This window comes from Lepisosteus platostomus, chromosome 1 (genome assembly GCF_059453375.1).
Source record: "Lepisosteus platostomus isolate fLepPlt1 chromosome 1, fLepPlt1.hap1, whole genome shotgun sequence".
Lineage (NCBI taxonomy): Eukaryota > Metazoa > Chordata > Actinopteri > Semionotiformes > Lepisosteidae > Lepisosteus > Lepisosteus platostomus.
This window is the reverse complement of record NC_142611.1, coordinates 20,321,930-20,349,471: the sequence shown is the minus strand read 5'-3', so window position 1 is coordinate 20,349,471 and position 27,542 is coordinate 20,321,930. Positions and strand designations below refer to the sequence as shown.

At 37.9% G+C, this 27,542-nt stretch overlaps 1 protein-coding gene across 4 annotated transcripts in view; it reads right to left on the bottom strand.

Annotated features, from left to right (window-relative positions):
• The window catches only part of bnc2 (basonuclin zinc finger protein 2), a 275,321-nt gene that overhangs the window by 162,633 nt on the left and 85,146 nt on the right, over window positions 1-27,542 (bottom strand). For 3 of the 4 annotated variants that reach the window (XM_088627016.1, XM_088626984.1, XM_088626962.1), the window contains exons 2-3: window positions 7,410-7,610; window positions 3,773-3,835 (exon numbers count right to left, since the gene is read on the bottom strand). In XM_088627016.1, coding sequence (XP_088483142.1) covers window positions 3,773-3,835; window positions 7,410-7,610 — 264 coding nt within the window. The remainder of the gene's footprint in view (window positions 1-3,772; window positions 3,836-7,409; window positions 7,611-27,542) is intronic. The other variant, XM_088626973.1, reaches the window with a different exon arrangement.

Genomic DNA, 27,542 nt, shown 5'->3' with positions numbered 1-27,542 from the left:
TAAACACTGTGGATGGCTGATGCGATTGACCTTGTTAACTGCAGCTGCTCAAAGAAAATATTTATATAAATATCATTACTCCAAACGTATTAGAATTGGGTGCAACACGGGCAGTGGAATTAGGTAAATAAACATCACTGAACGAGGCGAGATTACGCTGATTAGCACAGCCTATTAATTAGCAGGAGCAATAATTAGCACCTCATAAGTCTTTCCAAGAAGACTGTGAACTTTCAGCTTGTTCTGTGCCTAAGTTCTCAACAAAGAGAGTGATGGTATAATTGGAAAAACCAGAATGGGATGGAGATGAAGGTGTGTGTGGTAACGACGCTGTCAAAATGGCTGTTGATGTTTACCGGAAAATAACGTTAGTACAATATCTATTGTTGTTCCCCTGCTGGAGCCCCCCCCCCCCCCCCACCATTTCTAATAAAATGAGCAGAAACAAAAATAAAAGAAGTAGCTCGAACTCTACTTACTTGGTGAGTTATAAGTAGCAAAAGTGAACAATTATGACTCCACTACAAGTTGTTATCAGTGCACAGCCAGTTCCCCCAGACATCCCACCCCCGTGCTATTCCTGTGTGTGTCACAGCGACCTGGTGATGGGCTAATTTCTGCTTTCACAGAGCCCCTTCATGCTTCTGCCCTGGGCCACTATCAAAGTCCCTCTTCCTCTGGCTGCTGCCCCGTTAGCAGATGTCTTACTCAGGATCTAATTAGTCACTGAGGCTTTGCCCTGGCTCAAACATCCCCCTTCCTTCAAACACACGCACACCAGGATCACCGTGGCACAGAGCGGGCGTCTCCTCCAGATATTCTCTTTTACAAGGTATCTACTCGACTGCCTTCTTTGTGCTTCCGATGCAGACCGGTTAAGAGACTCTTCACTTCACACCACAGTGCAGATGCAGTGTAGAGCACCGTGTAAAGGAAAATGCTACACAAACGGGCTTCTGCATGCACTGTGCAAGGACTGGCATTCTTCTCCATCACATCCACCTTTTACAATGTCAGTCCTGTTTGAAAAAGGCATGCTACAAATGCCAGCACATCTCTAAATACACTCCTAAATATGAGCTAATAACAGTTTTATCATCATATTTTTATATGGTAATACTATAAAAGCAATTTAAAAAGACCGATTGTGACTTTTCTCTTTCACAATTTGTCCTTTAATATTTTGATATATATATATTCTAAAAAAGCTCTATTTCCCCTTTCAAATTCATAGATGTAGAAATCTCTACACTATATTAAAAAAATGTTTAAAAAATTAAAAAGTATTTTAGAGGATTGAGTTTTGGATAACGGCAAAGAAGGGAGCAGCACACTGAATTATTGACCAAAGGAAGACCATCCTACAGAGTTTGTATCTTTTTTCAGAGAGATCAATAATGAATATTTGTTTTATATATACTGTATGCACCTTAAGTATATAAAAAAGGCACACACACAAAATTTTCAGTACATTAAGGGCATGTTAAAAAATCGTGCCCGTCTTCGAAGGGATGCACTGCAGGAAGATGCTCCTTATTTATGAGAGCCATAATCAACCAGAACATTTATTATTTTATATTTTACAATATTATTTATTTAGCCATATTACATCGGTGGCTTGTATGTTGATACAAAAGACAATTTTTTTTAATAGGCCAAGGAGATAAATATTAAAATTAAAATTAAGAGAGCAGCACTGTACTCATGGGATCCAAATAACAAATTTCAAAATCCCAGTTTATCATGGTCCACCATACTGTATTTATATGTATCGCTACAATTCCTTTACTCCTTGCACAAAAAAATAAGAACCTTTATGTGGCCTGACTGCTTACTGTGTTAAATTTAAAAGAAGGCATTTTTATGTTAAGGATAAGAAGCAATTTGCTGGGAACTTAGATTTTGTTGCAAAACTGATAAATGAATTAGGCCAAGAGTGAATTCAAAGTCCAGTTACTGGCACATACCACAACATTGTGGAATGTTGGTGGTTCCAAAAGATTTGTTTCCTGCAATCTTCCCCTTTTAAAGCTATACATTTATACTGCATGTACTAACCAGCTCATTGTACAAATGATTACAAAATCATAAAGTCGTAAACTGCTTGATGTTCAACCACATGGCAGCAAAATTATGAAAAAGATTTACTGTACAACTGATACCTAATGACCTTTTACTTCGATTCTACATTCTGGCATAAAAGTTTTTTTTAAAAAATGTATTGTACTCTGATTTGTTAATGAAAAGTTTGAGAACACTGTGGCTGTAAGATGCAATAAATTACTAAGTTACAGAGGAGGAGTACTCTTAGAATCATCAGCAGGTGCGCCCTACAACTGCAGACCCAGTACACTGATTTCTTTAGATTAACAATCAAACAGGCTTTCTTAGAAACACACCACTAGAGATTGATAATGGGGTTGAATCAAAGAACCAAAAGCACATTTATAGTAATACATATCCAGCTAACGGTCTGTCATATTCTAACAAAACCTCCTGTGCTGCAAGAATTTGCTTCTGGTCAGATGAGGTACTATACTGTACATGGCTTAACATAATTCATTGACCCGCGTTACCTTAGAAATGATTTCCTTTAAAAGCTTTCTTTTTTCAATTCTGTACTGTTTCTGCGTTTTTTAAAATAAAATACTTCGAAGTGTTTTTATAATTCCGTTTGTAACAAAGACTGATATTTTATGACATACGTAAAAAACTGTTGTTTTACAGTTACGATGATTTTTAAGGAAGCACTCTCCATGAGAAATGTTCTTCGTTGTTATTTAGGAAACACCCATCAAAATGTCAATCCTTATTAAAGGAATTCAATACCAACTATTTTCTTAAAGGCAGAATTATTTCGAGTGTCCAGTTATCCAAATGATTCTACTCACTTTAAAAAAGAAAAAAGGTAGAGTCCGTTCTTCATTATTAGAATTATATCGCATTCCACTTATTAAGAAACATTGATATAGATTGGAAAACGTCTCAATTGGTTATAAAGAAAACAAGTGGATTTACACGCAACACATCGTAGCACTTTAAAAAATGCAGCGACACAAAATGGATTACTGTTAATGTAGAACCACATTTAAATTATTTTTTTATTTTCTAAAATTATTATTTATGAATAATACGAATTTAGCGCATGACAAAAGAAACTACGAACGAATAACGCGCTGTTAGCTGATATTAGGACTGTTGTTTAATGTATGATTGTTTATTACACGACTAGGCTTGTATACTTTACTTTCTTTACAAATAAAACCAAGTAATAAAAAAGGTCAATAAATATCCCCTTTTTACTACTGTATGTACAACACGGAGGTAATTGGGATGAGCTTCACGAGTCGCATAATCTCCGCTCCAATATAATAAATAAATCTAAATCAAAGACACTTTAGAAAAATATTTGGTTTCTTTAGAAGTGATAGAATAGTATATTAAAGGCAGATTTTGATAAAAATGCAAACATTGAATGATATACAAATATCAAATGACATACTGCTACAGTACGTCTTGCAATGTTGTTTCTTATAATTGCGTAAAACACTATAGTTCCTGTTGTCTTCTGCCAGCTGATATTGCTCTTCACGCGTAACTAGCGGTTATTACAATTTTATGTGCCATTACCACCTCGTTTTTAATGACTTTAGAAGTATTAGGGGCTTCTTATGTAAAAATACCTCGTGCTTTGCTGAGAGCTTAGAAGATTTAAAACAGACCACATCAGTCTTTACCCCAACTTTAAAAAGCGCGAGTTTGGCAACTGTACCTCGTCCAGGTCTCTGGCCATTGTCGACCTGTCACACTTCAAAGGAAGCAGAGCGACAGCACCCTTTCAAAAGAAAAAAAAAACATAGGCAAAGCTGAAGAGTCTGACAGAGTACTGACACTTAAAGGGTTATCGGCTGCTTTTTGTCTTCCGTGTCATTACAATGACCCTCTCGGAAAGTGCTGGGCACATTCTCATAAGCCAAGCAAACCGTTGCCCCACAGTCACAACCCATTCTGAAGCGCAATTAAATAAAATATCAAAGCTTGGCGCTTTCAGGCAAAATAACAGATGTCGCATCTTTGGACAGAGTCCCCATGAAAAACTGCGTGCTTTTGCGTGCTATTTCTGAACTCCTGCAAGTTTCATTTAAAGTAATTTAATTGGTGTTTTAAATACGTGGTTACAATACATTTATGAAACAGTCTGATTAATTTATTATTATTTAAACGAGCTTTTTGAGGTGCATGTTTTTTGTCTTAAATTATCTTCTCTCTCCAATAACCAACATTTCAAGTGCCACTTATAATCATTATAATCACCAGCATCGAAATACTGATTGGTTCTTAATAAATATTTAATTGGTTAAGTAGAAAGTAACCAAAAGTTAATCATAAACGTAGCCTGTTGCGCTAAATTCCGGAAACAATACTAAAAATGCATTGAATAGGTGAAGTCAGCGTTATCATTTTGCCTTTTCTTCTGGTATAAATAAAACTTCAATGAACAAATCCATACATTGGTCGTTATTTATTTTATAACTTGCCTTGCTACAGTAAAAATGATCTTTTAACACCTAGTAAGCCATTGTCATTAAACGTAACAAATAAGAGGAACTGTCACTAATTTTGTGTTAAGACAAAGACATAAATTGTGACGACAATGCTGTAGATAATTAGAACAAAAACACTAATGGATTTTTAAAGGATCATTTATATTAAGTCAATACATTTTAAAAGGATTGATGAAGATGCAGTAGGCCTGTATACAATGTGTATAATTTAATATTGCACAAACTGAAACTAACAAAAAATTGAAATCAGTGCGGTCGGTTTTATGAGCAGGTAGCCATAGCACCATTATATTTCAAATGATTTTAAAGTGAAATTGTGTTTCGGTGTAGTATAGAAAATCCCAAAGAAAAATATATTATTGTTTTAAATTGAAATGTGTTTCATTTCCTTGTTTCTCCAACAACGCATAATTGTCAGGTAGTAACAGAGAAGGTTATAAATCTGTAACGTGTCACGTCGTTTTAAAATGATTATTGTAAAACAAAGACGCAACAAAACAGGTACAAATAATAAAGTTTAAAATAACAGATACAGAATCTTCATTTTAATACGATTCACTACAATCTCACAACGTCAAGAAGATTCCGAATGCGCATTGCACTGCATGCATCAGATTCTAAGATAAGATGCGCTAAAAACTTTTCTGCACTTTGCTCAGCACCTGGAGTATTCGCTTCTGTCAAGTATGTTAAGGACTAATGGAGCTACGGAGTTCTAAATATAGTTGCAGGCAATTTAATGCCAAAAAGCAATCTAACACCATCTATGTGGTTCAATAACCATTTATCAGTTGATCTCGTTATTGTCTTCTGATAATGTTAACCCTTTCCCCATCAGCGCAAAGACCTACATCGGTAAAATGATATATACATACAAACGCTGCAAAATGTTATTTTAGCAACCGCTTTCAGTAATTTCATTCTATAATGGATGAAATATTTACTAAAAAACACACATCGAGAAACAGGAAATTTACAGTAGGAGACAGTGCTTAGAAATTCAATTGGCAGAGAAAGGTTACATGGTAATAGTAACATAGTAGGTACTGTAACATGGCAGTCTTTTTTTAAAAAAGAACGTAAAATACAACCAAACTTGATGGAATACTTTCGAAAAAGGTACAGTATATGGAATTTGTATACATATATTTAAACACAAGACCTCATTCACGTCTTTCAAAGCCCAAGATACTTGCGTAGTAGTGCAAACATAAGTCATTATCGGTTAGCCTCCAATAAAGCAGTTTGTCAAGTGCTTCTTTCGAGACGTTATGTCAAACCTACTAAACAAGTAAGATAGCTTTTAATAAAAGATGCAGAGGAAGGATAAATAAGAGAGTCCCTTGGCTGATTATACTGTAACACCGTCGTACAACATCAGAGATGCAATCAAGGGTCCCTGTACAGATGCCAGCATCCAACTGATTTTATACAATACCTTCTAATAAAGGAACCAAACAACAGTATTGCTTTATGACAGCGCTTAGCAAAATACCGCATTATATAACAAGAACTTTCAATTCCCGATAGTGTATGTCTTTTTGTACATTGTGTATTTCTCGAAAAGAAACACTTAAATTGTGTTGCTCTTTTTTCACAAAATCGCGGAACGGAGGAAAAGAATACATTTGAGCTCATTCCTCTAAATCCCTCTGAAGACCAAGCTGTGTTCGGATGTTTGATTAATATCTTTAAAAAGTCGAAATCGTGAACATTAAAAAGTGCACTTTTCTTTGAATATAATTTTAACGTTAACATCAGTACATCCATTTAAATTCCCGAAAAAATAAAGGTATCTTCTAAATCGTTCACCCTACACCCCCCACCTCTTTTTACAAGGGAGGCACCGCTGTTCAAATCTTCGTTTTTAAAAATCCCTCCCCTGGTTTGAGCGAAGTCCAAGTTTTCAACTCAGGGAAAAAGAGAGAGAGAAAAAAAAAGTTTCTTTTCAAACTCGGCCGAGCCAAGTGATTGTGCAAGGGGAGCCGCAGCGGGCTGGGCACGTATCACCGAGTGCTTGGTACAGAGACACCGACTCCTGTGATTAATTATCAGTTATTACTGGCCCTGCTACGCCGTTCCTGCTTGCTCCCTGTCTCTGTCTTCCCGGCAGTGTAAAGAGCACGCATACCAGGATGCTGAAGTCCCCACTCCCCCAACTTCCCTTGCCTCATAAGCGAGTCTAGAGAAGAAACCGATAATACACACGCATAACACACATAAACAACTAAGCACAGAAATGAATAGAGCGACTGTCCTGACAACTGTTAAAACCCTTCAAGTACCGGTTATCACTTTTACAGACGATTCCTTCACGGCCGCCCTCCTCTCTGCAGCCTCTACCACATGAAGTCAATTAGCCGAACCCAGAGGGGGCCCCTTTCAAACTCGGGGATATCAGTCCAGAGTCGTACAGAGATTTTGCCCACCAGTTTAAAAGAAGAAATAGTTTTTCAATTGTTTGCAAAAACCCGTGATGACGGTGTTGCTCTCCCATGCAACGTCTACAACAAATGCCCTAATTAATTTAAAATACTTTTGTCAGATCAAATCATTGCATGCTTAACCTCAGACAAATTTGGGGGAAGGAGATGCTTTGCTTAAGGAGCAGAGGAGGTAATATAGACTGACATTGGAAGAATTATTGTCCTGACAAAAAAAGTGAAGCAACACACACAATAAAACAAAAGTTGGAAGACAGAAAAGAGCATGCCGGTATAAGAACAATTACAACATCATGAAGAAGCACCACCACCAGTAAGACTCAATCATGACAATTCTGAATAATGATAATGGCGAGCAAGAACAACACTTCACAAGCACACCGAGGTCCAGTCCACTTACCTGTTGGGACATTCTGAAAAGGAGGTTGCTGTCACTGTTCTGCCATGTCCCCATGTAGCCAGGCTCAGCACTAGCAGATCTGGTGCCGAACTGCATGGAGTTACCACTGCCCGTGTCTCTTAACGTGGAGTCTCTTGCCCTCTCTCGCTCTCTGTCTCTCGGCGTGTCTCTGTCTCTCACATCCACTTCTGCCTCTTCTGACTGAAAAGTGAAGGTGGATTTGGGTTGGATTTTTTTTTTGGAGAGAGAGAGAGAGAGAGCCTCTTGGCTGCAAAGTAGCAAGGAGTGTGCCGTATTAGTTCAGGAGCAGGCAGCTCTGTATATTTCCTTAGGGGTATATAGTGGAAGAGGGTAGGATGAGTGGAGCACTGAAGGTAAGAAATGGGAGGGTGGGGTGGGTATGAGAAGGAGGGGGGAGAGAAGGAAAAGGTGGAGGATTGAAAGATGAGGAGGAGGAGAAGGAGGAGATGAAGAAGGAGGGATATGTCATTTTTCGTCCACCCCCCACCCCCCACCATCACCACAACAACTTTTCTCTGAAGCAGCTACCCCCTACATGGTCCCTACCCCTCCAATCCAGCAACCCCCCCACCCCACACCAAAACACACCTCTCCAAACATCAACCCTCTCCTACCAGCCACAGATCCTGGCTTGCACAGCTCTCAGAAACTGACAGACAGACCCCAGTCAGGTGTGCATGTGTGTCACCAAAGTGCTCCGGTAAAGAGAAACAGCCTGCCTGCTTGCCTTGAACTGCCTGCCTGTCTGCCTGCTATCCTGCCTCGCACTCTGGTCTCTCCTTGCACATTCCACGCTGGCTGGCTTGTCTCAGGATAGTATCGACTGAGAGTCAACTGTACCGCTCCTCTCCTAAGCACAGAATGACATCGCGCGCTAACCCCCCTCCACTGATACAATCCTGCTTCTCAAGAGCCGCTGAGCAGGATGAGCTAAGACGGGGAGGGAAGGCTGTCCCTGCCTTATTAAGAGCACACACAGCTCCACCGCTGTCAAGTGCATCTCACAGCTGTACTCCAGCCCCCCTCTAGGAATCTGAGCACCTTCTGCTCAGCAGATAAAGAAAAGATAATAATTTAAAAAAAATACATTATTTTGCCTGGTGCAAAACAAAAAGATCACTTAAGCCTTCAACCTCTGTTTGTTTGCTAACACATCTATTTTATATTTAATGCCATGTCAAAATACCAGTAAAATGTAATACATGCCTTTACCCTTTTGTTTCCATTTAAATTCACAATTAGCCCAGCTGAAATCCAAAGTAATGCACATTGTTCTTAAGTAGAAAATAAAGAAAAGACATCATTCTAACCCGCAGTACCATTACAAAGTCTTACACGTGTCTTTGTCTTTTTTTTCTCTTCAGGACTAAGCAGCTATCATCTAATGATGCTAGTGAAACAGCCCTTTTGCAATCATTGAACAGTCACTTAGCAGGACACTGTGCTTCGTCGACTGAAGGAAACCCCCATGTGAATGGTTTCAGATTTTAATTAAGAGAGAAAAAATGAGGGACAGTCTTATTTTCAGTGAGATCGGTCCCCTCAGCAGCTATTCCCACTAAGAAACAACAATGAAAAAAAAATCCATCAAAAGGTTTTAGAATATGAGATAGAAAATTCTCTTTTCTTATGATATCAAATGCACTAAAATGAAGTGCCTGAAGCCATGAATCAATTTTTATTATTGTTAATATAATGTTTTTTTCCCTCTTTTTTCTTGTCTTGCAAAAAGAAATGCAGACAGCTACAAAAGGTGTACCGATCAGAGGGTTTTTGAGGAACACCACAGTCAGTTCTGGGTACAGAAGAGAAGAGAAATTAACATTTTTAAAATACATTAAATGATTACTGATATACAAAGTCACTCCAAATGGTATAGAAAATTGTAGGAGACAACTGCTACTGCCTCTTAAAAGCATCTGTATGGCACTAATGACAGCTCCCACTAACCTTTGCAGAAATTATAAGAACAGCATTTATGTGATACAATCGTGGAATTTTTCAAAGAGAAGAAAAAAATGTACCACTTCCTAGAACTAAAGACTTTCTAATGGACATCTCCCTCTTTTCTCTCTTTCATTTCTTCTCTGTCTGTCTGTCTCTCTCTCTCTCTCTCTCTCTCTCTTTCTCTCTCTCGACCACCCTGCCTCAGATTTGTTTCCTCTGTCCATCCGCAGTAACAAAAAAGCCATCCAATGAAGGCTATGTCATTAGTACAAAATGAAAAATAATGGGTAAATGTACACAGTTCAGCTGAAAGTACCTCTCCTTGCTGTTTCCCCACTTGAAAGCCTTCTTGGCTAAACTTTTCTCCTCCCTTTAGGAGAAAAAAAAAAGCAAAAGCAAAAAAAAAGGGACAAAAATAAAAAAGGAAAACCTTTAATATATTTTCAAAACAACAGTGACTACATGAAATGCAGCGTCCTCCTTTGCTCAACTGACAAAGCGGAGTCAATTTTGCCAACAGAGGCCATGCTTTCCAAGCTAGCTCCAGCCTGTTTCAGCTTTCCCTGCTGTCTGTCTCTCTGCCTCTAAAATTTGCTAGTCTCTTGATTTTTCAAGTGGCACTCAGTGTTTCAAGTCAAGCTGGCGGCTCCGCTTCTGACCTTCCCATTAATGGCTGTTATTTGTGGGAGGTTTGAGGACACTGCCAATAGCAAACTCCCCCCCTCTCCTCTCTCTCTCACTCTCTTTCTCCCTTTCTCCTTCCTTCTCTCTCTCGGTCCCTCTATCTTTTTCATTCAGTCCCACAGTCCTCTTTTCTGTGCCATAAAAAAAGAGCAAGGGGGGAAAAGTGGCATGCAGCAGGAGCAGCAGCAGCAGACAGAAAGCAAGGACCTGCAGTAATAGACTCCTTTATTAAAACTATTATTCTGCAAGACTTGAAATTCCCTTTAGACCGGGCCATGTCAAAGCCGATATAATTAACTAGAGGCTCAGCAACGGATCAATTACCAGACAAGCAAGTGATAGCGAAATCAATGAAAGATCATCAGCCACATTATCAGTGTTGCAACTCATTAGGGTAAAACTCAGGAATGCACTCAAAGAGAGTCCTAGAGAGGTGGCATTACAGAGGGGAAAAAACAGGATGGAGGGGGGCTAATTTGGAATCCCTGCTGTGAACAATCTGTAGCAGAATTAGCTCCTTCTCCCGGTTTTTTTCTTTCTTTTCATTCTTTTTTTTTCCTGTTGTTTTTGAAACCAAGTCCCCTGTAACTAAATGTGACAGACAGGGTGAGGCAGTTTATTAAGACACCAACTCCAAGTTTATTTAGTTCATAAACTCTACCCTGGAAAATCAATACACTCTGTACAGGGATTATTAGGCTGACTAGCTAATACATCCCTAGGTCTGGCCTTTTCACTGCCACAGCAGCCTTCCTTTGACAAGAGAGCAAACGTTGGTGGCCATAGCTCTTCTTCCAGTAATGAGAGGGGGAGAGATTACTGATATGGGGGGGGGCTCGTGGAAACGGTCATTCATGTGTATCAGATTTAAAGACCTTTCAGTCAAAAATACAAGCGAAAAAAAAAAACCAGTGACAAATCGCAGGGCGTTGTTGAAACAGTGTGGAATTCTGCTTAGATTTGTGTGGGAGTGATGATAATCCAAACCCTAAGCAAAGAAAAGTCAAGGTCCCCCCTCTTTTCTGAACAAAGTGACGGGACTCAATGATATTTTTAACTGAGTCTCCAGGGTAGTATACTGTTCCCACTTAAGTAAAACCCATCCCCAAGTGTACAAATGCACCTGCCACTTCACTATTCTGGGGTTACATCTTCAGCCTCTTGCCATTTGCCATTAGACAGTGACAGCATTACAGGAGCACAGTTGTCACAGTCTAACATACTTGCCATAGCCACTAAAATAAACAAGAGTTAAATTACCTATGTCAGCCATAAGGGGGCAGGATTCTTGCTACTGCAGAAAACACTGAAATGGCATATCTTCCAGCTCCATGAAGGGTTCACTGTCAGCTGAACTAAAACTGCAAAAGGCTCTCTGGCATGCTTGAGAAGTTAAGCTTCAGCGGTGTCACCGATGCAACATTTACTTTGGCCACACTGAAACCAGCTAGAGAATCCGAAGACCTCAAGCAACACTCACCCCCCTGAACCTCACACTCACACGATCTGACCGACCTACACAATATACAGCCTTCTCAGTTTTTTTCTATACTTAACACATCAATATTTATTTTTAGAATAATGTAATTCTTAAATTGTAAATACTTTTGTACAAAAACTGTAATCCTTAAGAATTCCTTCTACAAAATCACAGTACTATATGTACTGAACATACAGATATACACTGTAGGCTTAATACAGAATATACATGTATGAATGAAGGTTATATGTCATCTTTTTAAAAGAAATCACACAACACAGAGAAGATGAATATCCAAGTGTCCTTTAAAAGTCTGGTAACTGGAGTACAGTATATCAAACAAGTGCCACAGTGAAAATGAAACTGGTTCCATATATCCCAGATATATCAGCAGTAACTGTACTTCAGAATGATAATGTACATATAGTATGATACAGTATACAACATTTATGATGATTAGGAATACTGAAATTGTTCCACATTCTACTACTGTGCTGTATCCTCTGTCTTTTGTTACACTCTATCATTGAATTTGAGATTCTTGGATCAATTACCTACTATCATAGCTACTGTAGATGGGTTTGCAACCTTTTGTATGTTCCTAATTTAGTTACATTTTCAGTGCCATCAGAATCTGTCAATTCTTTAAGAGGTGTAAACTGTGGGTACTGCAAACAATAAAAAAGTAATATTTATCTACTGAAATAAAATAAATTACAGAGCTTCATATCCTGCAGAATTTAAATTTCCCACATGACAGCAGTGGTCTGTTGATTTCACCAACTTGTTTAGAGAAAATTAGTTTGCATGAAAAGCATAACCTGAAGTCATTTCTAATAGGACAAGGCCAGTTCTCAGCTCCAGCTCTGGGAAACTAGCCCTTAACCACTGTTGCTAAGAGTAAGGGTAACCATGGCCCAAATGCTATTGTATTAAGGACAATTTCTGTCTTTTTTAAATCTTCCCAACAACATTACTGCTTTTATAAAGTGACTTTGGTGACTCCACGAAGCTCTTACAATAAAATGTGTTAAAACAATCATTTACAGGGCAATTTTCCAGGCTTTTAATCCAGGTCTAAATGCACTCCCTCATTTTCTAAAGTAAAGAGAACCTGTTAAAGTAAACATAACTGAAAAGAAACATCAAGGCCCCAAAAGAAAAAATATAGATAATGGTGGTCTCTGTTGTTTTATTTATTTATTCTCTTGAAAAAAAAGAAAAGAAAAATCATCATTCTGCAGTAAAGCATCTAATAAAATCTCTCTTTTTGGTTTTGGTGAAGGACAAAGACAGATCCCTAATATTTCACTGCCTTTAAAAAAGCAAAATATAATTAAGGCATTATAGAAGTGTTAGCCAGTTAGTGTCTGACATTTTTTTTTAAAAAACTGCTTTTCTTTTATCATTTTGCAGGACTTTGAAAGTCACAGAAGAGACCATCGTTTTTTGTCACACTGCATCTTACACAAGGAGAGCCAACATATTTCCTGACCGGCAAAATCAGTGACCTGGTTTATGGCCTGTGTCTTTCTCCTGTTTGCCCACCCACTCCTGCCCCCCCCCGCACAGAGAGGAGATCAGTGGACTCTTCATGTGACAAGGAGCAGTGTGTCGGTCAGACGGGAGCAGGACAGAACTGTCACTGTTTGTACCAGAACAAGCACAGGGCCACAAGCCATCATATGACATTCAGTCACAACCTCCTGGTTGGAGAAAAAAAAAACAGTGAAGAAAAGAGAGAGAGAGTCTGTGTAAAGGTCCTTTCAATTTTTGTGGAAACGAACTTTTCACAGTTGACCCAATTGTCTACAGTACCACTCTCCCTGGTTTAAGTCACTCGTTGAACAAATATGAACACTTAAAGTTATGGAAGCATAATAACTGCAAAATAAACATAAGCTGTTTTTCCCTGTACCTGTACTGTTTTGTGGTTTCAAATGTGGAGCAAAGAACAACTAATGTGACATTTGTACATGTTTAGATATCTAAAAGCCAATTCAGAAATGTTGATGGAGATAAATACTGTAAAGGAGAAACTGACTATTTGATTCATACAAAATAATATGGAAAAACAAAGGACAAAAAGGTGAATTAAGACTGTTACTTTACACAATTCTATATTTTGGAAAAGACTTTTGAATTTCATAATTTGAATTTACCCTTCACCTTTATGCACCGGTCAGAGAACTTAGTCTCATTACTGTTTTTTCAGAAGTTAAATTTACAAAAGTGAAAAGAAAACACAGATCTATTAAAGTTTGTCATTTTTATCAAGTAACATCATTAGTTAAACTATTATTTCAAGTAGATAGCTATGTCAGCTTGAGCAGGCTGCAAAGGAACAAGTAAAGGTTTATTCCATGCTGAAAAGAGAAGAAAGGAAGCACAACGTTTCTTCTCTTTTCAGCATGGAATAAACCTTTACTTGTTCCTAAACCATTATTTTGTAAACTTACAGAGATAGTGAAATATATAGGTAATATATTTTATTAGTCTGACATTAATATACAGTATTGTGATAGTGTCACACCTCCGCATCCTTTTAAAATTCAATTTAAAAAATATGTAAAAGCACTGGACAAGACAGAGATACATAGTTGTAGGTTATGTGAAGAACAAGAAGAAATGCAATGTTATAGCCAAAATAATGAAAGTTTTTTTTTCTCACTAGAAGCTTGGGTATAAATTTCCAAGAAATCTCACGCTGTAATGAATCAAAATGCCAGGGATCTTAGGTTTGTGTAGCCAGGAGTTTTATACAGCGGAAAAATAAAATCATGGAAGTCCTTCCCAAACTCAGTGACTGTCAGTTCAACCTAAAAATCTGCAGTGCAAGTTCGGTGAATAAGGGCCTTGGCCTTAAGAAAGTAGAGGAATGGTGATCACACAGTTCCAGTGACTGAATTACACCTAATCCACACAGCACTGCCTCTGCCCTCTGAACAATTAGCAGGGCTCACGTTAACAAAGCCTGTGCACTTTGTCTCCTCTTTTCCCAGGGGGCAAGAGAAATGAGTTCCATTGCCTGCCCAGCCGCAGCCACAGAGAGACCTCTGGGACCTGGACAGACACATATATCTGTAGCCTCTCAGCCATTACAGGCGGCTCTCAGCCGACAGTTACATTAGGCCAAGCTGACCCCGGGTTCAGCCAGTAACTGCTAGCCAAGTACTACCTGCCATCCCGCCTGACAACACATCATCACTAACTGACTGCAGAAATAAATCTGATCAATGATCCATAACTCTAAGGTGGCAACTATTATATATAGATACATAGAGATGAAGATATACTGTGCAGTATAAAGAAAAAATGGCTTTGGCTAAGTTCAAGTTCTTGTGTATAAAGTTTATACTACAATTCTAACTAATTCCTTATTATTAAGAATTACTGATGGCAAAATCAAAAACCAATGGCAATTTAATGTATCTGTTTTAAGGATTACGGTCCCATTCTACAAAGCTGTCTTGTGATAAAACGTATATATTTGAACTGGCTGTGTATATTTTCTCTCCTTTCAGAAGCGTCTTCTTTATAGATTATCTCCTACCATCCGTCATTCTTTTTCCTTGCCAAGACCTCTTACCAAACAGGATCCGGATCCCTAAGCAGATAACATTTTCTTCTTTGAGAAAGAGCAAAATACTTTGAGAGCTACTGTACTTCTACATTTCAGCCCTATTCCATCCAATTTCATGGGAAACCAGCACAAATGGAAATAAGATATGCACATTTAGCTCACTTGGGCTAATTAAATTATTTTAGAATCTCTCATTAGGCAATGAAGGTAACACATAAAAGAGTCAGCATATCTGTAGCAGTACTGATGATGATCCATGTTCAGCATTTCCACAGTTGAAGTGTAGCCAAATAATGTTACCAAGAAGGAGAAACAGCGAACAATCAGATGGCATGTCAGACTTACAGCAATTAAAGTGTAGAATATGGAGTGATTGGTGTACTATGTTTTCTACATTTCCGTTATAAAAAGGAGATTTAGAAATAGGTAAAATGTATTTCCTAAAATGTGATTCCAGTCCCTGGTGAAATATTAAAGGTGTAGGAATTTATACATCCAGTCATTCTACAGTAAGGTGTTTTGTAAAATTGACCCAATATTATCAGAATATGTGAAAGTGTTTTCAGAGTGACTATTTACACAAAGACAGGATTTTATCTGTATTTTAAAATAAAATTACATCAATATGACAATGCTATCCCTCAGCACACTGCATCCTCACATCACATGACTCACATTGGCCTTGCCTCATGACTTTTTAGAACTTTTTAGTGAATCAATGCTTGATTAGTGCTACTGCTCCTTCTATGTGAAACATTCTACTAACTCTGCATTGATCCCCTCCAGGATCATAGCTCTTATGTTGCTATCCTTCCAGGGAAGAGTATATCCTTTCTTACTCCTCTTTTCATTCTCTCAGAACTTATTCCCTTTCATTGAAGGTGTTCTTTCCCTCTCTCACACACACATACTGTAGGTCTCCCTCTCCTATCAATTTGTACTCTCTTGATATTTTGCACTTTAGATCTTCCCATGGAATCTATTACACCTGGCACAGAAGTATTCATTCCTACTTACTCTGCGGCACCAAGCTCTCTCTCACTTTGAGTCCTCAAAATATTCTCTGACACTATAAATCTCTGTCTATCTTTCCCTTTAGCGTCTCATACACAGCTTAGACAACCCCTCCATCAGCCATTATTACACAGAGGGTTCACCTCTGAGTTCAGATTCTCTCCCATCCATGGTGAGGTCGAGCAACCTCCTCCTGTTCCTTGGCAGCACAAATCTTCATCATTGGTCTGGCAAAAAAACTACTGCAGCATCCCAACTACCCGTCCAATGACTGCGACACCCCTCAGTACAGCATATATCTTCTCCATCTGCCAAGCAGCTTGCTGAGCACGTTAAGCAGCCCAATTCAGATGTGAGAAGAACTTGTGTCTTGAAGGTCTGAACTCTCTCTCGGGAGCACCTCCATGCCAAACACTGGTACCATAGGCACCACTGACAATGTAGTAGGCAGTTCGATGCACTGTTCTTTCTCTGCTTGAGTTTAGGTGCAGACTATTTTTTTCCCCTCTTTGTATTGATCTTTGGTACAAATGTTGGATTTGTTAATATTTTAAACTGCTAAAGAGATGATGAATCTCTTACAATCAATGTTGTTAAGTCAGAACACCAACAATGCAGTACCAATTTTGATCTGCTAATTTCTGGCATAATTATTGCCAATTTCTTTTTCTTTATACAGTACCCACACAAACATTTTGCTGTCCAGTTTAGCTTTATCACTATGGTCCTTGTACCATAGTATTTGATTTATGAACAAGAAAACACAAATTCAAGAATGCATGTGCTCAGTTTAATATGTCAATAAAGAAAAATATAAGGCAAAAGAACCTTCTTTAGAAAAAGACTAAAAAAAGAACATAATCAACTAAAATAACATAATGAAATGCAAACATGAGTAAGAAAGGATATTAAGACAAAAAGAGAGAAATAAAAGAAAATAATATTGCAATGAAGGTTAAAATAAATAAATGAAGTATTATAGTGTTATACTTTTGTAATTACTTCAGTATTACAACAGCAAAACAACAGAGAAAGATCACATAAAGTGTATCACTGATAGTAATGGACAATTTTTAGATGATCAAAAGAAAATGGATTATTGACATTTCACTCAAGTGTTTACAAAGGAAGAAACCTATAACATACCTCAGGCTGCAAAAAGATATAGTTATATATTAAATAATATTAGCATAGAAAATAGAGAAGTGTTACACATACTAGAAGCTCTAAAAATAAACAAATCTCCAGGGCACAGTGATATTCCACCAATTGAATTGAAGGAAATAATAGATGTTATTCATGGGCCATTAACAAAACTCTTCCAGCAGTCAGTGTAGACAGGGGTTAATACCCATTGACTGGAAAATTGCTAACATTGCACCCATTTATAAAAAGGTGACAAAAGCAAACTAAGTAATTACCGAACAATACGTCTTACTATGTGTAGGGTTACAGAAACAATAATTAGAACTAAACTAGAGTATCATCTGGATGGCAACAGGATTCTACCGGATAGTCTACAAGTATTAAGAAAAGGTAGGTTTTGTTTGACTAACACATTAAAGTGACCAAATAAGACTAGTAATGGATATAAAACAGACCATATTATATAATATCGGCATATTCAAATATTCAAAGGCTTTTATTTAATCATTATAAAGATAAATTCTTGCATTGCAAGCATTAGACATTAAACACAGCCTTGGGTTGGATTTACTGTAGATTGAGAACTGGTTAATATATAGAAAACAAAGTATACAGATAAGAGCTGAAAACTCAAAATGGAGGTAATTTGTGGCTCTTCCTATTTTATATCAGCAGTTCAGATTCTGGTTCATAAGTTCACAAATGATAGCAAAACAGGAGGTGTAGCAAATACTGTTGAATCTGTAGAAGATAATTTAAAAAGATGACATAGAATTCAAGACTGTGCAGACTGGCATATGACTTTTCATTTAGACTAGTGTCAATACAAGCAGCATAAACTAGAAACAGGATAAGAAACAATGGTGAAGAACCCACTTACTGTATAAATAAGACCTAAGAGAAGAATAAATAAGATCTAAGTAGATATATTGATATAGCATTTATATATTTTATACAGTGCAATATAGCAATGCAAAAGCAAAAAGGCTGTTAATATATTCATCTACCCATTTGCTAACTGCTTTATCTGGTAAGCAACAGGCACAAGGCTAAAAGTACCCAATCTTTTTAGTCTTGAATACTACAAAAGTATTCAAGTATTTGCAGTCCTCAAAAGTATTGACTTTTACCCACCCAAATGCCAATAGACCTATTGTGTTATGATCTCAGTCATATTCAGCTTTAACACAGCCCAGGCCAAACAAACAATGTCTGGACTAAACCTTCTCATAATGTTAACTTTTTAAAAAAGCTGTAGGATTTGTACTGAACAGCAGCAAATAGACAACTTTAAAAAAAAACATTTCTCCTTATTTCTTTGTTGGAATATTACTGCTGTGCAATCAGTGTTTGATTGCCTTGTGTCAGGGAGATTAAGAAGGATAAAGGCATCAGAGATCCAAATTGGTTTTAATTTAGAACATTGTGTAACTTCACGTTTAATAGAGTTCATTTTACAATATTCCAGGCTCTTCCTCATAACAACCCAAGACAAACAAACACTTTCTAAATCCTTTAATTCTAAAAAACGAACTAAGCTGAAAAGGAATAAAAATGTAAAAGGGCAAGTGTTTAATTATCCAATGTAGAGTGAGTGATTGGAAGTGTGCATGGCTTACTCTCTCTTCTAGAAATGGATCTGACAGACTGAAGGCCTCAGTAGTTTGCATAACAAGGTCACTGGTGCATGCCTGTTGTGCTAGTGATTCGGTTTACTTACTCACAGACTATCATTAATTATCCTGCTTGACACCCAGTCCTTCACTCCTGAGGTGTACAGTGTACTATTTACACAGGCAGGTGGGGAGCTACATGTCTCTGTGGCCTGACCTCTGTTGGTACAGTGTCTGCCTGAGCTTCTAAAAGACCATCTCCCTGCCAAACCCTACAAAGAACAACATGCCCACAAAGTAATGCACACTGGTGATGGTCTAATTTGGGGCACTAAGGACAAGTGCATTTGTTTTTGCTCTAACAATTCAGCGTGACATTGAACAAAATTACTAAGGCAATACCGAGGATACATCCTAGATATTATCCAATCTGAATATTTCAGAATCCAGTGTTTTTTTTTTTAAATCCTTCTTTGAACATGCCACAAGTCTCTGTGCCTTTCTCTACATGTGCCTCTTTTTTAAAATTAAGAGATTGCAAGATGTTACAGACTGACAAAGTGTTCAATTAAGAAATTGGAATAAAGCTCCTGCTGGAGACGCGCCAGGCTGGTTAGCGAGCCTGCAGATGCACACTTTACATTGCTCTCGTAAATCTGAAAAGGCTTGGCTTCAAGGTGAACATTAGACTGGGACAACTGACACCTGCCACAGAGGACAGTATTGCGTGAAGCTCTGACACTCAGGCCACAGACTCTCTGTGTAAAGTAACTCAAAGCAAGGAGGGTCATTTGAGAATAGCAGCGAAGCTGTTCTTTTCATGTAAGGGAACAGAACCGACATCATCTGTATTCCACCTTTGTATTTGCTGTGCTTTTGTCTTTTGGGGGTCACAAAGTCACAAAAGAATGTTTGCCTGCCTCTCCTCTTCCTGGACTGAACTAGAGTTCTGATGAAAAAGAAAGATTTAGCCAAAACAATTGTACAAAGTGGTACTTTAGAGAAACTGGAATGCAAGTATTATTTTGTAACTATCTGCTTTGTTTTTTTCAAAGTAGAAATACAGTAGCATGACCTACAGGAGGTGGCATTTACAACCAGTGAATACTGGTACAACTTCTATAACCTCAATCACATAAACAAGGAGTGCTGCCTATTGAATAATCTGCGGCACGACTTCAAAAGAGTGTTGGAACAATTTTGAATTACTCAAATGGGGAATTCTATTGTTTTTGAATGTGAATTACAATTGACTGAGAAACTGTAAGCTTAATCTGAACCAGGGGATTCGTAAAAAAAAAAAAAGCTTGTTTACTTTTTTCAAAAGAAACAGAGAAAAAGGTTATCTCAAACATAATAAAATAACCCTTTCTCAAATTCCTTATCCTGAATTACTCTTTAATGTAAGGTTGCCTCCCCGTTCCTTAAAGCCCCTAATTCAATACATCTCTCTCCGATTTGAAGTAAGAGTGAGCCTAGTGGATGCAAAGAGTAATTATTATTTGGCCATCAGGTTTCAATTACTGGGATTTAAGTATACAGCAGGCCATAGTAAAACACATGGGCAGTTGTGCCATTGGCATTTGCTATCTTTGTTGAAAGCTCTCAATTTTAACACATTCTTACATGGAGCCAAACTACAATATTTTATCATTACATACATGTAGAACTCTGTGAGATTGGGGTAACAATTTTTTTACCTTAGAACGTGTTCTGAATTCCATTATACAGTAAACTTTTACCCATAGTTATCTTGTAGTCTTCAGGGTTCCAATGGAATCTGCTCTTTGTTTCTGTTATTTTCTTCCACACGTCCTGTATTGTTAGTTTAGAAGAAGCATTCTTTTGAATTCACCACTAAGCCAAACCTGGGGAATTACCCCTTCGGATCTCGGACTTTAAATTAATTTTTCATGAGTGTGTAATAGGTCTCACAGTGTGCAAGATTAGGCTGTTACAATGACATCACTCCCCATGGCTCCCAGTAGCCCTGAAGTCTCCTGTAAGATGTGCCAAACGGCTTCACATTACATGTGTGTTGTTGGCATGTGTTGCATGGCTCCCGGCTCAGAGATGCGCAAGAGACAGCAAGTGAATCTTGGCTTTGGGTGTGTGCTTCACACACCTCATTGGTGGCATGACCTCTATGGTTTGGAGGGTGAAAATGTATCTCAAAGCATGCAAGGTAACCGTAACAAATAGATTTGAAGTCTCCAGTGTCATGAGGCTAGTCTTTTAGCATACCTGATTTCTCCACTTTTGGAATGGGCCCAAGTGGCATGGTGGCACAGTGGTTAGCATTCCTGCCATGCAGAGCTTGGGCCCTGGGTTCAGTTCCTGGGGTGCTAGCTTTGTGAAGTTTCATCCAGCTGCTGGTTTCCTCCCACATTCCAAAGACATGTTGGTAAGTTTTTTGGCTCCTGTAAAAGTAGCCCTGGTGTGTGTATGTGAGTGTCTGTGTCTGGGTGTGTCCTGCAATGGACTGGCTTCACCTCCAGGTTGTATCCCACCCAGTGCCAACTGCTTGCTGGATTAGGCTCTGGCTCCCCCGCGACCTGTACTGGATAAAGTGAGTTAGAAAATGGAGAGATGGTTGGATGGACAGAAATCAGACACTGAGTCTTATCCAAAGGTCACCAAGAGCTACCATAGTTTCAGATGTTATTGACTAGACTGCAGCCACACAGTATAGATCGTCAAGTGAACTACGCTCCTGTGACATTCTGAATTGTGTCAATTGGGCAAAGTTGAGCTGGGTTACCATGATGCAATGGGTAGACACGGAATTGTCCCCTTACACAACATTTAGATCCTTCCAAATTCCAGGGCCTATGTTCATACGCAGCACCAGGTAAAAGAGAGTTTTACCTGGCCATACAGTGGTGGCCATACGGTGATAAAAACAGTGTTTGAATTTGAAGGGAAACAAAAGAGCACAACTTTTCTCTTGTTCCAAGAAGTGTTTTCCTTTAAGATGCATGCATTCTGCTAAAGGATATAAGTCATTCCTCTTCATAAATGAATATATTTCAACACCTTCTGAGAAAGATGTGTCACTGAAGGGGTCGTCCCTCATCCCTGGAAGGATGCTCGCCCTGATTTCCCCAGTTGTACTTTAACTCCAGTGTTGCATGAGTGTCAAAGCCTCCAGTGCCACAAGGCCAACCCCTTAATGGATTTTAATACTCTGAAGAACCCAAGGAGTAATGTAAACATAGAAGGCCCTTACACACTATACAACCTCTGTTACAGTATAAGTGTATGCTGAATACATGTAGAACTGGCAATCAGGCACAATACACAAAGCTCTGGATCTGAGTGACTGTCACAAGTACAGCTTTGAATCCCCAAATCACCCAGCACAATTAAGACACTTCCCCTAAAGATTGGTTCCCTTCCCTGGAGATTCTAGTGTTTTTAACAACCCAGGGGGTGACTTCACTATAAAATGGTCATTACACATTATGAGCCCTGTTACATGTACAGTATATAACCTTTATTTTCCACACAGTTCTTTAAATCTTCCATTTATTTAAGCTAAACTGATCCTTTGCCTGTTTGTCATTTAGTTTTTTTTTATAGCCTGAATGGTGCTCCTTTGTTTACAATAAATATATTTGTATAAACAGTAAGACAACTGGATAAACTGTATAGTTTTAGTTTACTACCGTTGAAGACATAAGAGAAAGGGAGAAAAGGGATTTAAGAGCTCTCCTCACACAGCTTATTTGACTCTAGTGTACTCGCTCACATCTCTTGATCACACGCAACAGGTCCTTTGGTATAACACGTTTGGTACAGTATAGACAGATTAACAAGCGTCTCAAGTAGGACAGACATGAACTCGCCACTAAGATGAATGACTGAGGCACTCACAGTACTTGGAATTATTCTAGAAAATACTAAAGGAAGTACCCCTAATTTATACTTCAAAGAAAAATTAATTAGGAAAATTAGTCATGTTATATGGCACAAATGAACTAAATACTGTACATTAGTGAATAATAATTAAAAATTTATAAATTACTTAATATAACAATATTCAAATGAAAGACCCTTTCCATGTTAAAATCAACTGTTTTATCATGGTAATAAGAAGACATGTAACTTAAGACCCAGCAAAAACTGAACGGACACAACAGGAAAAAACATCTTAGTTTGGTAGTATACTAGTGGTAGTATAATGATTACCCTTTTCAATGGCATAGTTCAATATATCATTTAATCTAATCTTTCACCATTTGTAATGAAAAATTCATGTAATTTTGTTTTGGTTATCTTGTTTAGAATGAACATAAGATGTAACCCACAGTAACTATTTTAACACAGGGTACCTGTAAACCTGTTATAGGAATAGTAAAGAGGAGACGAAGAAGATGATGTCTAACCACATAATGTATGAAAAAATAATGCATTAAGAACAAATTAATTTCTTATTTTTTAGAGGTGTGCATAATATTCCTGAATATATGAAAATGATGTTTCAAACTGTATTTTTCATCTTGTTTAGCATGTATTAACAGCAGTGTTCCTAAATTATGTTAATTAATATTCAGGAACAAATGTTACCACTTAATAAGCATAAGCATTTTTCAGAATTTTTGTTGAAAACAAACTTAAAATCACGTTTTCCTTCTAAACCACTTAAGCATAAACAAACTCATTAGATGAGCAAGGTAAATGGAAAGTGTTATCCTTCTCCACTGTTCTTTAAGGAAAAAGTGTGACAAATCATACTGTATTTTCACCTTTTAGGCTCAAGATCACAGTGACAGGTCCTTTCTTTTTAACTTTTTTCATTTCTGGCCATCTCTTTGTGTGTGTGTTCGTGTGTGTGTGGCACCGTAATCCATTACTCGATGAAACTGACTGAAGAGCCATTTGCTCACCCACAAAAAAACTTCCCATTCCTTATTTAGGTCTTTACAAGGCTTAATTTGTCAAAGTGCCGGCACAGTGCTGATGTCGCATCAGATGGAGCCTTTGCACAGTCAGGCTGAGCTGCCGTGAAGCGACAGGCCCGAGAGCACAAGGCTTCGGGGAGTGTGATTGCTTAGCTGGCCCCACGGGACAAGTAAATTATTAACCGACACTTACACAACTGAGAAACTGTCGAGAATAAGCCCATTAAAACAGTTAGCCTGCTCAATGGTCCCGAGTTCTGGTTTTTTAAATCTTTGTCAAAGTCATCACTTGCCTGGGCTTTTAAAATTTTTATAGGGATTTTTTTACAAGGAGTTTTTTTTCCCCCCTTTTTCTTCATGTCAGCAGCCTTGTCATTGTTCAAAATAAATAAATGTGTGAAAGCCGACAAGCAGAATGGAGCATAGACCATACCAGTAATAGAGTTTAACAGGTTAATATGAAAAAGCATCTCAAATCAGTTTTTCTAGCCTCCAATTACTCTTGTGCTACAGTTGTATTCTTTCCCACACAGGCCGTGCCATTGCCTGGTACCATTCACTTAAGTCCCCCCTGGTCTTGATTTACAGGGGACTGTGCTGAACACATAAAGCAGTGTTTTTTTTCAATTAACCAGACTGCTTGAAAGGGTGATGAGCCTTTTTGTCATCGTTACAGCTGATGTATTTTTCCCTAGGGAGGTCCCCCAGCCCTTGTTGTCTCTTGTTCCTGACGTTCCTCAGATTTGCAAGGACAAGGCTGTACCATTAAAAAAGCTGGGTCTGACTACGGGGTTCTGAAGAGGTTATTGAGACACACAAAATGTCTGTAAAGAAACGCCATTTTGAAAGGCGTGCTTGAGGCTAACGCAGATCAGAGATCAAAGAGAAATCGGGGAAACAAGCATCATCCCTTTTTGATTTTGTGGACAAAAAATCAAGTGTGGGCACCTTGCTTGGGTTAATGTGCACAAATATATTTCCAGTTGTGAAGCCACCCTCTTTCTTAACCACTGTAGGGCTACACCAACAGACACCAGTAGTTAAACTGACGGTCATGGTTTACCTACAGTACTATTTTTGAGTCTTAAAGTTTGTGCTGTTAATGTAAATATGCCTAAAACTACATGCTTAAGCCACAACATATATTTTTCTCATTTCTGTGTGAGAAGATGAATTGCATTGGAAACAAAGATGGCACAGAAGGTTGTCATTATGGATACTGAGAGCTCCACAAAATAAACACATGAAAGGTTTTGTTACTGTGTAAATTGTTTGGTAACAACCTACAGATACAATTGGGAAGTTGCATGCAGTGCGTCTGACACTGACTGTATCTCAATTGCCTCTTGACCGAGAACTACAGAACAAACGGAATTATTAATTGCCTTTCCAAATGAAGTCTTCTAAAGGCTGTTAATTGCTGTGAGGTTATACTAATTAACATGACTGAGGATGCACAGCGGAAATGGTATACGGTAAGTGCCAGGCTCTGGTGTCCCTAGTTTATGAGGTGATGACTTGTCTCATATTTTGACATAATCTAACTCTCTCAATGTATTTTATATGTTTTAAGTTGAAAGCTGTGAGTTTGAACAATAATCTGACAAGATGATATATATGATGATGTTGTGACCAATGGGAGATATTAAGAATTTAATATAAGTAATTCCCATAAATACTGAACACTGCCCAGTACAAATTAGTCAGCAATGATTGAAGAATGTTGGTAAATGGTACTTCCCATATTTTTTGCACTGTGTGAATGGGTTTATTGGAGAATCACTCTAATTTGGAAAAATCTAAATAATTGATTGCTTATTATCTATTTACGATAATGTCAAGAATGATTGAGTTGTCACATACGGCTTCTTTATATGAAAGCATAATGGAAAATATTTAGTTGTACACCAAGACATACCACAGCAGGTTTTATAATAACATTCTCAAATTGCATCTATGTTATAGTACTGTTTATTACATCATGACATCCTATATTTTTCAGTATTCGACTTGACCTTTGCCCAGAAATTTGTTGAGAAATAGAATTTCTTATTGCTGACATTTAGCTCTAAACCATTACAATACTACACCTATAATTACAGAAGTTCCTGCATTACACCAAATAGGACCATATTCTCCAATTATCCTAGCCTCCAAATGGGTTTCAATGACCAAATTTCAGTGAACACTAACTCAGGGCAATGAGACAGTCACTATTTATGACAGCTAAAAAAAACCATACATTTTACCATTTATATTTATCTTTTAAAACAAATTGTATAACTCAACAAGATCCAAACAGATATTCTGTATTAACAAGGTCCATCTTCAAAGGACTTGCTTCCAAGGTAATCTACTCTGTTAAAAACAGACATATATGATATATAAATGGAATATTCTCAACTGTCTTATACTTAAAACACAGTTCTTAACTACATTAACAAGAAAATGAATAGATTATTAAGAATCCACTTAAATTCATAATATTATCACAAATGCAAATGGAAGGAAGCAACAGGTCACACTGTGACAATATTAATCACTTATGAAAAATAAATCCTTACAATAGAGTATCTGAATGTTTAAATGTCCTCATCAAAAATACCTAATTCTGTAAGGTAATTCTGTAAACCACGGGCAGCCTCAGAAGTATTTGCACAAATTGTCCCCTTATCTTGTCACTCCAAGCAGACACAACAACCAAACAACCAGATGGCCAAACAACTGTACTAATTTTTAACTAAGTATACAGGAATCGCAGTAAAATCATTAAGTCAGCCTCAGCGAATCAATAAATATAAAAGAACATACAGAAACTGGAACATACTGAAAAGAAAAAAGAAAAAATAGAGCTTTTCCTTCAACACACCATGACACCAGAACCTGTATAGTTAATAAGAGTACTAAATAGACCAGATCTAGGCTCTAACAAAGGCACTTGTTGTCTTATATTTGTGGAAATATTGATTTCCTATTTGTGGTATCCACAAGTCTTGTCTCATATGTTTAGTAATTCAATATTCGGAATAGGCAAAAAAAGGTTCCCATTCTTTTAGCATCTGTTTTCAGTGAGAAATGTATTCACAATTCCTAATCTTTTATTTGATAAGAAACAGACTGCCCTGCCCTTTACGGGGTTTGTGCCTCAGTGGCTGGAGAGAGAGTTGTATTCCCATGTCTGTGAAAGGCAGGGCTTCAATTCTCACAGCACTAAAATGTTCAAATAGGGAATTGTGTGAGCGTGTGTCGGCTGCAAACGAAAATGGGACATTTGCAACAGTGGGGGTACTATTGCAGCAAGCTTCTCTGTAGAGGTACAATAGGCCGGAACCAAATGAACGAGATGGGGTAAACACCTTCCTCTTACAGGACAACCTTTCTGATGTTCTGAACCACAGCTGGCACCTCTCTTTGGAATGTGGGGAACACAGCACTTCATACCCCTAAGCCATAGCCTACTAGGGCCCCATGTACAATCTCCCCTTACTTACTGCCTCCACATTTACATCTCCGATAGTCCATAATCTAACCCCCAACCACCATATGGCCCAACCCATTTCATCTGGTGACCACCTGAAGAGGAAATTTTCACAGCAAGAGAAGGCTATTCGGAACAACCAGCAGTGTAAAACAACTGTCACTGGATTTTTAAGGAGAGGTACTCTTTCTGGTATGCTACAGTGTACTATAGAAGAAATGAATGGATCACAGAGACATGAATTGTGAAAATAGATACTGTTT